Source organism: Homalodisca vitripennis, chromosome X, assembly GCF_021130785.1.
Source record: "Homalodisca vitripennis isolate AUS2020 chromosome X, UT_GWSS_2.1, whole genome shotgun sequence".
Classification (NCBI taxonomy): domain Eukaryota; kingdom Metazoa; phylum Arthropoda; class Insecta; order Hemiptera; family Cicadellidae; genus Homalodisca; species Homalodisca vitripennis.
Window position 1 is genome coordinate 81763374 of NC_060215.1, and position 16483 is coordinate 81779856.

Genomic DNA, 16483 nt, shown 5'->3' on the forward strand with positions numbered 1-16483 from the left:
TTTATCGGCACATAAAATAATATCTTAAATACATACGTAACTGGCACATGCAAATAAGTTTATAGAGAGCACTAAATACTCACTAGACAGTAGAACTGTACATAACGTAGGTAAACTGATCGTCCGGCAGTGGGAAGAATGTGTAGCAAATATTGTCTATGAGCATAGCTTCTTCGGTCCTCGGCCTGAAGTTCATATACAGAGGCTGGTCTCGGTACATCTACATAGAACAGATAGAACAGATACAATGCTTGCTTTGTATGAAACGAATGAAAAAATATTACGAGTAACATAATATTAGGAGTATTCAACTGACTTTATTAGTCATAATTAATGATATTTATTCAAAACTAATTATTACATTTATATGTTATAAAACGATTTAACAAAACTGTAGCATCGGAATTTCCACGATTAGTTTCTATTCGCTTATTTGGACACTATGTGGCAGCTTAGGAAAGTGATTGGTTTTGTTATTTATAACAAATATATATAATTAAAAACAAATTTTGGGAGGTTTCTCATATTTTGAATTCTGACGACCACAAATCGTGACATTATTTAACTCATTTTGAGATGTAGGTGAGTTATACGTATTAACGTAATTTTAGAGAATACTCCTATTAGAGAATGCTCCAAACATTTTGGTAAAAGAAAGGGAATGTTATAAGAATTTAGTGGGCTAAAATATAAAAAGAGCTGACTTTAATAAAAGCTACTACCATTATTGATTTAAGAATAAAACATATATATTTATCAACATGAACTGATAATTAACTGGAACATATATATGTATGCAATTTTTAATTTGTTCTAAATTTTAAGCTTCATTCATTTGGATTCATTTGACTAAGATAAATCTTAAATACCTCAAAGAAACATGCAGTAATTGATAATAAAAATCTTGGCAGAATCAGATTTTTTTAGACAATAAGTAGGCGTATAATAAGCAAGAATAAAATCAAATATGTACAAAATTAAAGATTTTCAAATTTGTATGGAATAAAAATGTTTTTGTATATATATAAACATATGAGAGAATAGCACATAATTCTAAAAATACAGATTAAGCTATTGTATACAGATAAGTGTAATATAGTCATAGTCAATTGATAACACAAGTAAGGTACTGGCAAGTAATATAAAATATTTTTACAATTCCTTATATGAAGAAACATTATTTATTTCAACATGGAAGAGCATCACGTATTACATATGCAACACATTTTATTTCTTTGTGGGTAACCGTTTTGTGTTTAATAACAGTGTAAAACAATTTTATATTCCAAAAATGATTCGGGATGTATAGCCGTTTTGTTAAAATAAGTTTTAAAAGTATGTGTATCTTATTTTATACCTACTGCATTGTTATTTTCAGTTAGCTCCAAGCTTTTTTATATTTTACGAATCGTATAGTGAAATTATTGCAAAATCCACCCAGTTTCTAAATAATAACAGCTCTGAATGATAACTTAACCTAAGCGTAAAAAGGACTAACATATTAGTTATAGGATGGAAGATTAATAGAACAATATGTGATAGTTATATATTCAGAAACAACACATATACAGGCTGTTCACAAAAGTGCGTCACACAATTCTGTGGATGATAGTCATTTCAAACAAACAATTTCCTGTAAACATAGTTCTAGAGATGTGTATTTTAGCTACTAACTGCCATTTTGTAATTTTTATAAATTTTAAAAATTACTATCTCTCAAAACAGTAAAGCTACATATACCAGATTTTTCACATAGGCACTAATAAATAAGAATTAACTACAAAAATTTAATAATGAAATGACGCCTGTTGAAAATGTTGAAAACACGTCACAGTTGACGGATTTCGTTGAAAAAGTTTTTTATATTTGAAGAAAACAGCTATAACCTTTTTAACTTACACGATTGTGAAAACATACATCAGAAGTGATCTTGCTCGTTTATGTGTTGACGGTTTGAATTGAAGAAAGTACCGTTTGGAATTTTTACAAAAGTTAAAAAATAGGTGGTAAATTTGTTATACCCATAAAATTTTCAACAGGCGCCATTTTGTTAATATTAAAGTAAATCACACCAATATTTTTTTGTAGTTTCTTCTTATTTATTAGTGCACATGTGCAAAATTTGGTATATTTAGCTACTGTAAAGCTACATGATTTAAAAGAATATTAAAACACCTGAAAAATTAAATATATATAAACTATTTAACTTTTAAAGAACTATTTGGGTGAACCCTTGTATTTATTGTTTGTTTCTAGGATAGTCATTATGTACTTAGAAATCATTAAAATTGTATACTAATATTTTTCAATTTATCAATTAATGGGGGTTTTATTACAGATCTTTGACAAGATTCTAATAGTGCAATTAATATTAACCCTATTCTTTCTTTTATTACATTTGAACTTCACAATGGCGCTTAAAATAATAAAACAAATCATGTATAAGAACTGTGGTGCTTTAGGTACTAAACGAGTAAGTTAAATAAAACTGTTCTGTAAGTAACTTAAAAGTTGCCCATCATTAAAAATTTCCTGTAAATGTAGTCATTTTGAGATACCACTGGTGGTACACAAGGTGTACATTCTGTATGCTTTCTCTATTGAAAACATGTATACAGAATTGTTTGATGGAGCGTATTTGTCTAACTACCAAACTAATTTTGCACCACTTGTCTTAGATTGCCATTAGAGGAGATATCTTTAAACTGCTCAAGTTAATTCGTATAGAAAAATTTATGTTAATATTGCTTGTTTGGTGTTCATGGGTAGAAATGGTTTTAGTATTATACATAAATAAAAAAAACTTTAAACCATTAAAATTTAGAACATTTTCGCTCTTATATTTAAACATTTCTGAAGTTACTCAATTTATGGGTTTAAAGAAAATACGATTGAAGATAAAAGTACCGTCACGTACATTTTGGACTCACTTCGAAATGAATTAATAATCGTAAGTTGTTAAAATAACGTTACTTTGTCTACAAGTGCTTATTATATAAGCAAATTGTTAAATTGTTATGACAAAATTGAAGTTGGTGTTTACCACAAATCAGTACTGTATTATTGTTTTCATGCTTACCTAAATTACGAAGGTACGGTTTTACTGTATTTTACGAACCTTTTGTGTCAAAGTTAGCCGACTGAAATTCAAATCAATTATTGCATATATCAATAGAGACAATTTAAAAATAGTATAATAGAGATTTATTGTAACGAGTGATTGATTATATACTCTCAACCCTGAACTAATACGTACTTCCTACTTATACGTACTTCCTACTAATACGTACTACTTCCTACTAATACGTACTTCCTACTAATACGTACTTCCTACTAATACGTACTTCCTACTAATACGTACTTCCTACTAATACGTACTTCCTACTAATACGTACTTCCTACTAATACGTACTTCCTACTAATAAGTACTTCCTACTAATACGTACTTCCTACTAATACCTACTTCCTACTAATACGTACTTCCTACTAATACCTACTTCCTACTAATACGTACTTCCTACTAATACCTACTTCCTACTTATACGTACTTCCTACTAATACGTTACTTACAACTAATATTTGCTAGTACTTACGTTACTGAGTGTCCAGGCTGAAGGCTTCACGTCCAAGCAGGCCCCAGGAGAGCCTTCTTTTTCCTTATCTGGGCCATCGCCATCGTCATCATCACATTGCTCTTCTGCATCGCTGTTTTTTTCCCATTGAAAAGTCCATAACATCTCCCACAGGGTGAACGGACATCGGCATCCCCATTATATTTAGGGCCGCTCGTGCCGTTCCAAAGAGAGCCAAAAGGAAAATACCGGCCAACATTGCCCTGAAACACTGTCATAACTAAATTATATACATGTAAATATTTACTGAATATATATAAATTTGACACATTTATACTTTAAATAAAAATAATGGGTAGTAGTTAAATGGTGTACTATTGCAGATTTGTTGGCCACAATATATAACCAAATTAATTGTGGCAGTGTGAAAGGAGAGACAGATATCAATTACATATAAATTTTTTTTTTTCAGAAAGCTGATGAAGATAACAAACAATACCAGAAAAAAGAGTTAATTAGTCAAATGTGCCAAATATAGTGGCGTTTAAATGTGAAGTTAATGAAAAATTTAAGACAACCGAATAATACATTTGGTATGTAATTTAGTTAATTTTACTTAAAATCAACATTTTAACACTTGAAGTAAATAGTAATATCAACCATTGCGATAAAGAGGATAAACATTTGGACCGTTAATATTTTGAGCTTGTCTGCTGACGCGCATGAACATATTATAGTATGGAATTTATATAAACAAAAGAAATTTCAAACTGCATCAATAAACATAAAAGAAAATTTTCGTCAATATTAATCATTATTCTAGGTCCTTTAATTAAACTGTTGTAGAAGGAATGGGACAGCAAACTTCTTATTCATAAACACATTTATTTGCCAACATAAATCTAATTTGCATTTTTTAACACGTTCGAGGAGTAAAATGCTCTCATGATAACCCATGCAATTGAATTACGTTAGGCAATATCCACAAAATGATGGCCGTCTCTTCCGTGCATAAATCCATGTTTTTAATACTATTTATCAAGTGTTACCTGTTACAATAATAACCTCTTATTGGGTAGAAAAATAATAATTTCAGGAGATTTACATACAGAAACGTAAATTTGTGTCTTAATTTTCTGGCTTTCAAATATTATTTTTTGGAGAAGGGAGTAAATATACAAAAATGTAATATGAGGAGTAAATAAGGATACGTTACATACCTTCAACATAGTTATTATAATTTAGAAAAGCGTGAAAATTGAAAGGAAGTAAATCATAATTATAGAAAATACATGTTGATATCTACCACTCAATGACCTCCATGAAATTGGTTAAAATACAATTGTATCCATCATTAGTTGGTTGCCATAATATTAATTGTAATTAGTATTGTGAACATTAGTTTGACTTACACACTTCTAACACAGCTTCTAACTTTTTATCTTTTATGGATAAGAAAGTTTAATCCCTGCACAAGTTATGGTAACATCGTCCTAAATTGGCATTTTCACCATAACCGTGAAAATCCTTTTACGTAACAACTTCTACCACTGAGTCAAATGAAAAATCGACATTAATTTGTCAGTTACACATAAATATTCGTGTTAATATGTTGCTGATTACTTAATTTTCACTTAAATATTTCTAACATAAAACTTAATTTTAACACATAACATTGTACGAGCAAAATTCGTATACAAATTTACATATGGCAAGAACAACGCCATTTTGTTCTAATTCCATTGAATAGATTTGTAAGTTAAACCATAGAGATGGACTTGTTTCTATATTTCCGTCTGCTATAAAAACCCACCGTTATAACGACAATATTTATAACTATTTCTCGACAGAATTAATATTTTCCTTTATATGTTCTAAAGCTACTACAATTTTTAGTTAATTTACTTAACATAAATTTTGTACTATCTTAAATGGTAAAAGCGTAAACGCTTTTTCTTCCATATAACACACAGGAGTTATAACACTATGTAAGTACCAATGCTAAATTGAACTACATTAGAAAATAGCCAAGAAATTATAAACAGTATTATATATAATATAATTATAATATATATTATCAGGACATTTTTTAAAAAACAATAGAGATTTTTGTCTTATAAAAATTAACTTGACTCTATCATCCCCTCTCATTTTCCTACAAAAATATGCAAAATGCCGAAATTTATCATTTTGGTTGCAATGCTGAGTGGTAGATTTTCTCCTGTGGAGTAAAATATCAGAATATTTATAGAATGCATGTATGAAGTTAAATGTAGTCTTTTACTTGTAAATATTGAAAATTTAAATGAATTGGTACACATCATATCTTTAAACATAATAAGCTGACTCATAACAGCTATACATTTTGCAATTCAAAGTATATTTAAATTTTTATATGTGGGGAATTCCTCCTATGCAATATAAAAAAATAGAACATTTACTGCATTTCATCAAATATCGCTTAAAGAATTGATTTGTGATTGATTGATTCTTATTTCCAAATACCTAGATAACTGTATATGTGATAAAAAGCTCGACTGTAAACTATTTAAAGGAATTTCAAGGGAATGCTTATGAGCAAATTTAAAATATTTGAAGAAATGTATGTAAACATATGTTTAAAAACCCCTTTTGTTCTCATAATTTTGGGTAGAACAAAAATCATCTGACATCTAGAATATTTTACGATTCAGTTTTTAGCCTCTGACAAATGGGAAATGCCAACTCTTTGCTGATTCTCTTGAAAGCCCTATTCCTGCTTCTCTCATGTACTATTCCTGCTAAATGGAAACATATATATTATTATTATATTGTATTATTGTGCTCATATACTGATGTTGATATGTGAGCGATGAGGCAATGTGCCTGCAACTATAGACATATTATAGTTCAGTAATCGTTAGTAAAAGTCTTTGAGAATATCGCCTTGGATTAACTTTATATCAGTTTTTGAGTCTACATATCTTTGCCAGCATGACATTTCTTAAGGAAGCTCCCATTACTAAAAAATTAATTTACCTCTTGGAATCTATTATAGCAGCGTTTATTGATTCTTATGATGTCAACTGTATTCACCTTGATTCACCTAAGGAATTCACCAAAGTTTGACTTCAAACTTCTATTTCCTAATCTTGAGGGCCTTCGGATATGAGGCAAATTGTTGTAATATCCAGTTATATTGATAGAAGAGTGAAGAAGTCCTTCCCTTTTGCTATGTTATCAGGCGTGCTACAAGGATCAAAATTAGGCCTTATTGTGGTTTGTATTTTTGTCAATGATATAACATAGGCTACATAATCAAATCAAACTATCTATTATTTGTTGCTGATATAAAGTTTTTTTTTTAATATGTCCTCTTTTCATAATAATTATGAATATGAGTGCTGTACTCACTGGACAACATTGTTACTTCATGTGCAAAGAATGGTATGCGTTAAATGTAGTTAAATGTCAAGTCATAAAATTTACTCATAAAATTTTAACTGTATTTTAAGACTACAAAATTAAATAGTGCTAGTCTTAAAAAAAGTTTCAAGTGAGAGAGGTTTGAGTTATCATCTCGGATACCCTAAACCGCACATAAATCTCTCGCTTGTCACTAGGGTGAGATCTCTCGTGGGTTTCATTCATAAGTCGATCAGAAATGTTAAATCTCCTCATCCTTTCATCACTCTGTATTAGTGTCTTGTACGTCCCGTGCTAGAATATGGTACTATAATATGCTTGTCTTACCAAACTCTAGCCCTATTAAAGCCTTTAATAGCATTCGTTTCTTTTGCCTGATTAATTGACATTAAACATGGGCATCCAAAAGTTCAGTGTACTATTACAAATTTAGAGAATTAGTTTGGTATAAAATAGTTCAATCTCAGCCAATCAGGCAATACTGCGTGTCATCTTCGTTTTTTTTCGAAGACCAAGTTCAAAAGTGATGTTACTAAACTTCATGCCTGATGTTTCTGTTCAAACTTCTGAAAGGTTATAACAGGCTTCTCAACAGCCTGGTTCTCCTTGAACAGGGTGAATTTAAAAATACTTGGCCACTCGATATAGGGATTATTTCAGAAGGAAGTAACTGCCTGTGTGGTATGAGTACAGCACTGGAATTTCCTGGTCACTTAGTTCACTTAGGTCAATTAGTCATTATGGCTTTTTAACTAGTCCAGCTTTTTATTTAAATTCAGAAATGAAAAATGTCCTGCCTTACGTAATGGTTTTAATTTTGTTATTATACTCGTATTATTAACTTCACAAGTATAGTACTTATTATATCTAATCCTTTTGATGTTATGTGTATACAAAACTTGTGTATACAAAAAGTATATAGGTTGTATAATGACTACTATCACTGTTTCTTGTAGCTTGTCTTCTTTTATTCAAAGTAGTTGTTAATTGCTGCAAATTTAATATTTGTTTCGTTATAGTCCTTATAGTTCTTATTGCTGTTAATTTTTATATTTGTGTGTTTTCTTTGATGGTTGGTTTCCTATATTTAATATTGATTAACTTATATTGGCTAGTAGTACACTTACTGCTCATAATATAGTTATTGTTGACCTATTTTTATATGATATACTGTGGAAGTAAATACATAAAGTATTGCATCTGTAGGAATTGAACACACAAATGTGTTAATGTCATAGGAATATATGTATATATATATATATATATATATATATATATATATATATATATATAAATATATAAATATAGCTAATGGAAAACTCGGTTTTGATATGTGTTATACTGTTAGCATGTGTATACTGCAGCACATGATAGCGTAAGGTATATATATATAACAAAACCCTACTAGCGTTAGGTAACTGTGATAGTCTCAAAATTGGATTGTTTTTTTTTTTGACTAGAAAATTGTTTACTGACAGCACTTGGTAGTAAGGGATGTATTAGTGCAAAAAACCTAAACGCGATAACAGACAATGTAGATCCTCGATGCATTAACGGCCAGATGTTTATCTATCTAGAGATGTATTTACTGTTACTACATTATTGGACATTAAAGTGTAAGAATTAATAACAATTCTTTGCAAAAGTTAGAAGTGTTTTATCTCAATTTAATCAGAACAGTGAAGGTATTACCTATTTCGTAAGGTTACTGTTTTTACTGTTGTCACAAGCTTGGGAACCTCCTCTACAACTTATGTATAAAATTATAATTTTCATACCCATCACTATCATAGAACACTATACCAAGTATAGTGCTACATTTGTTCATAGAATTAAAAATGTTTAAATTGAAATAGTATTTTTGTAATTCATTATTAATCGTATAAGTATTACGGTATATTTTACGTTGTCTATAAACGTGGACATTATTTAAAAACTTGCACGAGTTATAAATTGCCGATTGTGGGTTACAGGTAGTTTATAAAATACTGAATGATCCCGAATAGTCGCCAAAAACCTATTACACATTACAGTTATGAATAAAACCATTTAAAGTGTAATGTACAACAAGTTTCGCCTACCTCAATTTCTATTATAAGGCTTTATAAATGAAGTATAATCATTGGGCTAGTCCTAATTGCTATAACATTATATCGTATAACCATTATTGGTTTCTCTTATCTCTTAAATTTAAAACAACCACGAGTGAGATCTCTTAGGTATACATTATCAAGATGAACTTTTGAAGTTGAAAAGACGCAAATCAAGAAAGCCCTCGTTTAGTCCAAATATTATATCATATCATATAAAGCCGAAGCTTATATATAGGAATCACAATAATTAGTTTTCATAATTCAACCAGCCAGTGAGAAGTCTTGCTGCTTATTTGGGATTAGAATGATAGCAAGCAAATAATTGTAACCCAGTGCAGCAACAATAATCATAATATACCTGTAGGTATAGTCATTGATATCAGGTGCATCTACCTATTAATAGGCCTGAGTAAACCGTGATACTACGGCAACACTTTATTGGGCCAGTTGTGTTTAAAGTCCCCGAAAGAACATGCGCCAATAAATCATACCTATTTAAAAGGACAACCCAATATGGAACAATACACTAAGTCTATCTGGATAAATTTATTGACGTTGTTATTTAGTTGAGATAATACCTTGAATTAATGAACGTATATTTCCTGATCTATATAATTAACTCTACAATTTGAAGAATTAATGGCAAAATAAAGTCAAATATAAGGATAACAGACGTCTCATCAAAATAATGACAAATTAAATACCTAATATTGCCTTTTAAAGTTGAATTAGCCACACTATTAAGTCATTGCACGTATTAATTAAGTTGTAAGCGTGTCATTTCGTCGGTCAAGAGACAAAGTGGCGTATCCGCATTTGGACAACTTTTCAGGAGAGACAAAATAAGATTTTGCCTTTACACTTTCGTTTAGAACTCCAAAAGTAAAAGTAATATATTTATGACTTTTTGTACTCATAACAATGAATAGTTACTTTAGCTAACTACATACTTCAATTTAAAATTATTTTAATGTTATTTATTTAAAAAAAATTATTTGCTGTAGATACGTCACTATGTCTCTTGTAGGTTATATATGAAATAGCAGTTACACCAGTATTTATTATCAAAAAATATGTAACGACTAGAAAAAAAATCATAAATTGTATATTTTTTTACTATTAAAGTACTTACACTGAAGAGTTAGTAGGAAAATAAAACTATTAAAATTTTATCGAACCATGTTATCAGAAAGTAAATGTGTCAACTCTTAAAATCTATATATAAACATAAAAAGTAATCTTTGTTATTTAAAATAAATTTATATTTCAAAGATCCTGTCACTGAATGTGTGTTTTTAAAGATATAAAATGATTATTTTATGATTGTACTTGATTTTACTTAAAAAATAAATAAATAGCCCTAAACATAATAATGCGAACTTATTGAAGCATAGACTTTTTGAAATCGCCTACAATAAAGATTACTACACTAATGGTGTGGGGGGCTTTTATAAAAGAAACAAAGTTCTTTGTTTCGTACAACTGGGGGTAGGTCATGAGCATAGTGACATTAAATCCTTGTACTTTTCAGCTGTTAGCTTTGGAGTAACTTTGTTTAATGTTTTCGGTTGTTTTTTGGAGTCACACGCACTTCTAGGCAAAGTTATGCTTCTGTACTCTGCCTGAAGGTGGCTTTGTCTTGAAAAAAAAACTTGTTTGGCTCTTTTCGAGAAGCATGTACTCCACCATACTCGGCTATTCCACTTTACCCCCGTCATTCATCTTCTCTAACAGACAGCACTCTTAAATCGTTTGCCATTGACTTGAAGTCCTTGAAATCTTGTGATTCAAGGTAGTGGACTGAATATGGGTGTTTATGTCTTGCAAGTTTAATTATGGGAATCAGTTGAGCAGGCACAAAAATATCTCCAGCTGATTCCAATACAGTATTGATAGAGCTATGGGCAGAGTCGCCCTCATTTTGACCATGGTATGGTTCAAAAAACTTCAAAGAGATGTATGAAATAGCAGTGGACGTCATGACTACATGTAGTAACATACTAGCAATGGCAGAGTTGTTATTCTGTCCACTGCATCCATCAGAGAACAGAAACACCTCTTTAACATTATTTTTGTCGAGATCCTCTAAATAGTTGTAGAGACAAGAGGCTATCTTGGATGACTCACGTTTGCTTATACATTTCATGCCAAAGGTAGCAATCGCATTGTTTGCTGGCAACATTATATATAGTGAAATTAAAATTTGAGAACCTTCTGTGATAAAAGAGTCGACTTTCGTTACACTTCGGTAATAAAATTACTTGCTGCAAATCAAAACAAATACATACAGTCTTTTCATCAGCAAACTGTTTTGCTTCCTTTTTATGTTGTCTTGAAGCTTGTTTTTCTGCTATATGAAAATGATACCGAACTTCCAATTCAGCTTTCTTTGTGGCATCTCCACTCCTGCAAGTATTGCATAAGCCACACCGATCCTTCTTGGGGTGGTGAAAAGATAAGTTCAGTTTTCGCAGTTCATCCCAATACGAATAATAACTGGCTTTGATTATTTTTTGTCTTTATGTTCATTGTTAAACATATTTAACATTTTTTTGACATTAAGATCTGGATGAAGGTATTCTTTATTTGATGAAGCTCTACAAAAGTGCGACTCCATTCGAGGAAATCTGTTAATATGTTGTAAAATATTTGATCGGAGAAGTAAGTCCTTTTCTTTTTAAATGGTCTAAACGACATCCTCATTTTCTCTATTTTCTACTACCTAAGTTTTTTTGAGTTTTGATAGAGATGTTCTTATTTGTTCTCTCCGAGACAGCCAAAGTACTCATAAACATTTTTTTACAAACTGAATCCTGTCTTCATCAGTTAGTTCTATACAGCTATGGTTAAACTTTGAACAAAACTTCACTCTTACACCTTTCTTTTAAAATTCTTCTTGTGGGTACAATATTTATTGTTTTTATACTTATGTATTCTTCTCCTTTATTGCGCAACTCCTTTGCTGTTTTCTTTTTATTTCCTCTTTTCCTGTTCAATACTAGATTAGGTGAGTTTTCCTCTCTTCTATTCCCATCAACTTAAAAAATCTCTGGAATATTCAGAGTAGTGCATTTTCCATTCAGTTCATCTCGTGTGCCTGCGACTTTTTTTATTATTAACACTAAGTTTGACTTTTCAAGAACGTGATTGTTAGCACAAGTACTGTTATCAAGGTGATTAAAACAAAGATATCGAAAGCAAAAGGTTACAAGCAGCAAAAACTTCTTTCTTGCACCGTCCGATATTCACAAGATGGGCTTCGGCACTCCTGGGATTAGTTATTACTTCATTTTGGCATTTATCGATATCTTTAGAAGTCAAGTTTAACAAATTAGGCTTATGGTTGCTCGAACAGCCGTTACTCATTGTGTTCCAAAACAGAGATAAACAGTTACAATTATCACAACTGTATAAAGCGTTTTTGCAATTTCCCAACTTCACAATTTGGTAAGAAGTCTGGATCTTTGTCTAAGTCATCAGTATCTGAAGAAAACTGTGAATCTGTGCTTATATTTGTTTTGTCACTATTTTTTCAAATACTTTTACTAAGGGAACTGAATCATCACTATCAGAATTTTCATTGTTAGAAACACTTTAGAACTTTGATCCATTTTTAAATTTCTGTTTCTTTAGTATAAAAATCACATTTACTTCATTAATTTCACCACCCGAAACAAAAAAAACCATGTGAAGTTCCGATACTAAATTACGTTATTTCCCAACAACTCCACAAACACAAGAAGAAAACCATACAGGTGGAAAATTAAAAAATCTTGATTACACTTTTTTAGTTACGCCCAATAATTCTAACCTATAAATATCCTGTCAAAGAAGAGACGAAGTGGCGTATATTCAGTTACACCATTCTGTCACAAGTCTCAGAGACGAAATAGAAAAACTGTCAAGTAACGAAACTGGCGTATCTTAAGATACATCAGTATGTCAATTGACAAAAAAGTAAAATTGTAAGTTGATCCAGCATGCCATACATCAATATATCCGAGACGGTGTACGATACAGATACGCCACTTCGTCACAAAATAGAATTCGACTTTAGGACTCTGAATATACAGATAAGTCAAAAACGCAATTTTTGCAGTTACGCCACTTCGTCTCTTGACCGACGATTTAAGACACAAATGTGGTAAAAAATATCATTTAAATTGAAATCTAATAGATAAGATACAAAGTTAAATCGAGAAACTCTATAAATAAATAAAAAAATCGTTCAAAGTATAAACTATTTGAAACTCAACATTGTATATATTTATTTTGTTGTGTTATTTGTCGTCCTTTACAATGTAGTTTTAATATTTTTTTGTAGCTACAAACAGTTGCAAAAAACCTTCAAATCTTCATGAATAATAACACATTGTTCTAACACAAGGCTTGCGATCACTATTATCCAGTTGGAAAACACCAAGGAATATTAAATATAGCCGGACATGTATTATTAATTAGTGAGATGTGTGCAGGAATACTTAGATTGAAGTAAATTAAATATTTAAATAAGCAATAATTGCATTAGTTTACAACATCAACAATAATTAAAATTTTCTATTAACCCTTACGAGTTTCTCATATCGACCAAATAACCAAATATTGTTGTTGATTTAACTTGGAGACAAGTAGATGAATACCTCTTTATATATATATATATATATATATATATATATATATATATATATATATATATATATATACATATTTTATGTGTGTATGAAAAAATAAGTACGAAGATTTATATCACATTCATTGTGATGCAAATTTTATTTTATTGTTAAAAGAAAATATTCAAATTACCGAATTGATTATAATTACAATTTAAACACCTATAGACACCATGGACAGCACTTCCTTTAAAAATATTAACTCTTGTTATTATAACATGATTGTTCCTCATGGAATATTATTAATTGTCGTATAAATTACTGTAGGTCTAGATTTTAATATCAACTTTTGATACAAAGTAATAAGTAAGTAATAAACACAGCTGTAACACGATTGGATACTCAACAATGTAAATCACAAAAGTTTCGATAAAGGTTTCAGTGAAGTTTTTAAAGTCAGTTGTGCTTAACTGGTAATAAGATGCTCACGTGTACAATCATGATTTCTTAGCCAACTACGTAGTCGGTAGAAAGGTGGTGCTCCGTACCGGGGGTATGGCTGCGAAAGCACTGATAGTGTGGTGTCATACACAACCTTCCCCCCTCCCACCCGCACACACTCATGCAAACAGATTGTAAAGAAACATAAAATACCAAATATTGTTGTAGATAAAGTGTCAACTTGTATTTGATGAAATAGTACTTATACTTCAATTATGTAGTTTACTTGTATATAACTATTTAACTGTTAATGTTATTGAACTTGATGGGGTTTTAAACTGTGGATTAAACCTTTGAGAACTTGTGTGTAGCGTTTATTGTACAGCAAAAATTACTTATCCTAAGAGTTGTTCTGGAGTTAAATCTAACTTGATATGAATTATATTTAACAAAATTTTCCCCGCTCTCAGGTACAAACGTTTTGCGGGGAAATGTCGCTAAAGTTATTCATGATAGAACTTATTGGAGCGCATTATACCTAATTTAATGTAAAACCTTTCTGGAACTACCCACTTGTATTAAATAAATTTTTTCCTATATAACTTTTGAGGCAAACCCTATCCAACACACGCACATTACGTCTTCAAGGACTAGTTAGATATATGTGAATATAAGTTAAAAAAATCTGGTCAATAAAATAAAAGAATTCCTCTGGTGTAGATAACAGGAAATTTTGACTTTTTACTTAGACCTACTTATTCCTAATATAATTATGACGTGTAACTTTTATATCAAGAACTAGTTTTATAATAAGTCAATATATTGATTTTTACAAATTATCTGGCACTTAGGAAACTCTTGCACTGGTGTATGTAATGATAAACGAAATAAATATACATTAATGTTAGCAAAGGATATGCAGTCTGGTGGACAAGGGAAACATCAACATAACTAGTACAGACTATGATATGCTCTAAACAATATGCAAGTGTGACTGTGAATAAGCAATATGTTCTGAACACGTACTTGCAATGAAATAATATACTTCGAAGTTAGAAACTATCAATATATAATTAAATTAAGTATTTATGTTGATTTATGGGGTGTACTAGACCTTTTAGCGTTGATTGATTGAAAATTAACCTAAAATATTTAGTTAAAATAATACTTAATTTTAACACAATCGCACGAAACGAGATGGACGCTATACGAAGTACAAAGTTAGACAGTTAGTATTAATTAATAAAACTCCAACATGCAATCTCACACCAGCTTACAGTAACTGTTATACTTCATACAATTGTTATTAAACTTTATATTTTTGTTATACTTAATAGTAACTTTTGTGGAACTGGTAAATAAAATGAATTTGATGCGAATATATGTGGTAAAAATCTGGTAGCCAGTATTTATTAAAAGTGCTGTGTACCAGTCTTTAAGTATAAAACACTTCAGAAAAATTATTTATGATTCCAGTATAAATAGTAATTTACAGTGCCAAAATAATAATTTATATCCTGAATGAAAACTATTTTAAATATTACTATTCATTACAAATTTAAAAGTTATTATGAGACAAAATGTTTCAGAACTTCTTTTAGTGTTTCGTGTTGGTTGAAATTACAAATCTTAATATTTTTGAAGATCATTTATTTGTTCAATCCTATGTTAAGACTAATAGGAGTACTTGATGTTTTGATAAAACGACCTCTACAAAATGTTGTTGGATTGCAGAAAGTATATTTCTATTTGAAGGGAGTAATTGCTTCCTACCGATAGGAAGTTAAAGGACTACTCTACGGGAAAATTATATATAAGATACAAAATATTACGTTTTAGAAGTTTTCGCTATTGCAACAATCATCGAGTAAAAGGTGGCTGCCAAAAAAGTGCATTCAAATATTTTACTATTTGACGTGGCCACCATATGTTTCGTAATTAGAACTTATGTGTCACGCCTTCGGTTAATTTGATAGTTCTAGATCGACAGTGTCGGATAATTCTGATGAGTCCATTATTTTCTTAATCCGCAGCAGTAAATCTGACTAAAATACCTTGAGTGAAGTCTTGTCCATGGTGTAGAGCTTGTGTTCCCTCACGCTACATCAAACTAGCACGTGATTTACAACGTTATATTATCAATTTTCATCGTGAAAGGCTTTCCTTATCGATTAAACACACACGAGCAATTATTTTATTGAATAGATGTAACAATTTCTGGCGCTATCACACAAGAGTAAATACACAGGACAGATTTATCGATGACTATTCCTAGCGGAACTCACTGCGAGATGGTGTACAGCGACTATAGTTGTACTGTCGTTTTATCACGACGACCAGATTTCTCTTGTAGCATCTAGAA

The 16483-nt window shown here is 30.5% G+C and overlaps 1 protein-coding gene across 3 annotated transcripts in view; it reads right to left on the bottom strand.

Moving 5' to 3' along the window:
• The window catches only part of LOC124369259, a 29443-nt gene extending 13181 nt beyond the window's left edge, over positions 1 to 16262 (bottom strand). The window contains exons 1-3 of one of the 3 annotated variants that reach the window (XM_046827156.1): positions 14170 to 14248; positions 3594 to 3843; positions 84 to 220 (exon numbers count right to left, since the gene is read on the bottom strand). In XM_046827156.1, coding sequence (XP_046683112.1) covers positions 84 to 220; positions 3594 to 3737 — 281 coding nt within the window. In that variant the 5' untranslated portion in view covers positions 3738 to 3843; positions 14170 to 14248. Of the gene's footprint in view, positions 1 to 83; positions 221 to 3593; positions 3844 to 14169; positions 14249 to 16175 lie in introns of those variants that run through there. The other 2 variants (XM_046827155.1, XM_046827154.1) reach the window with 2 other exon arrangements.
• Positions 16263 to 16483: the final 221 nt, after the last annotated feature.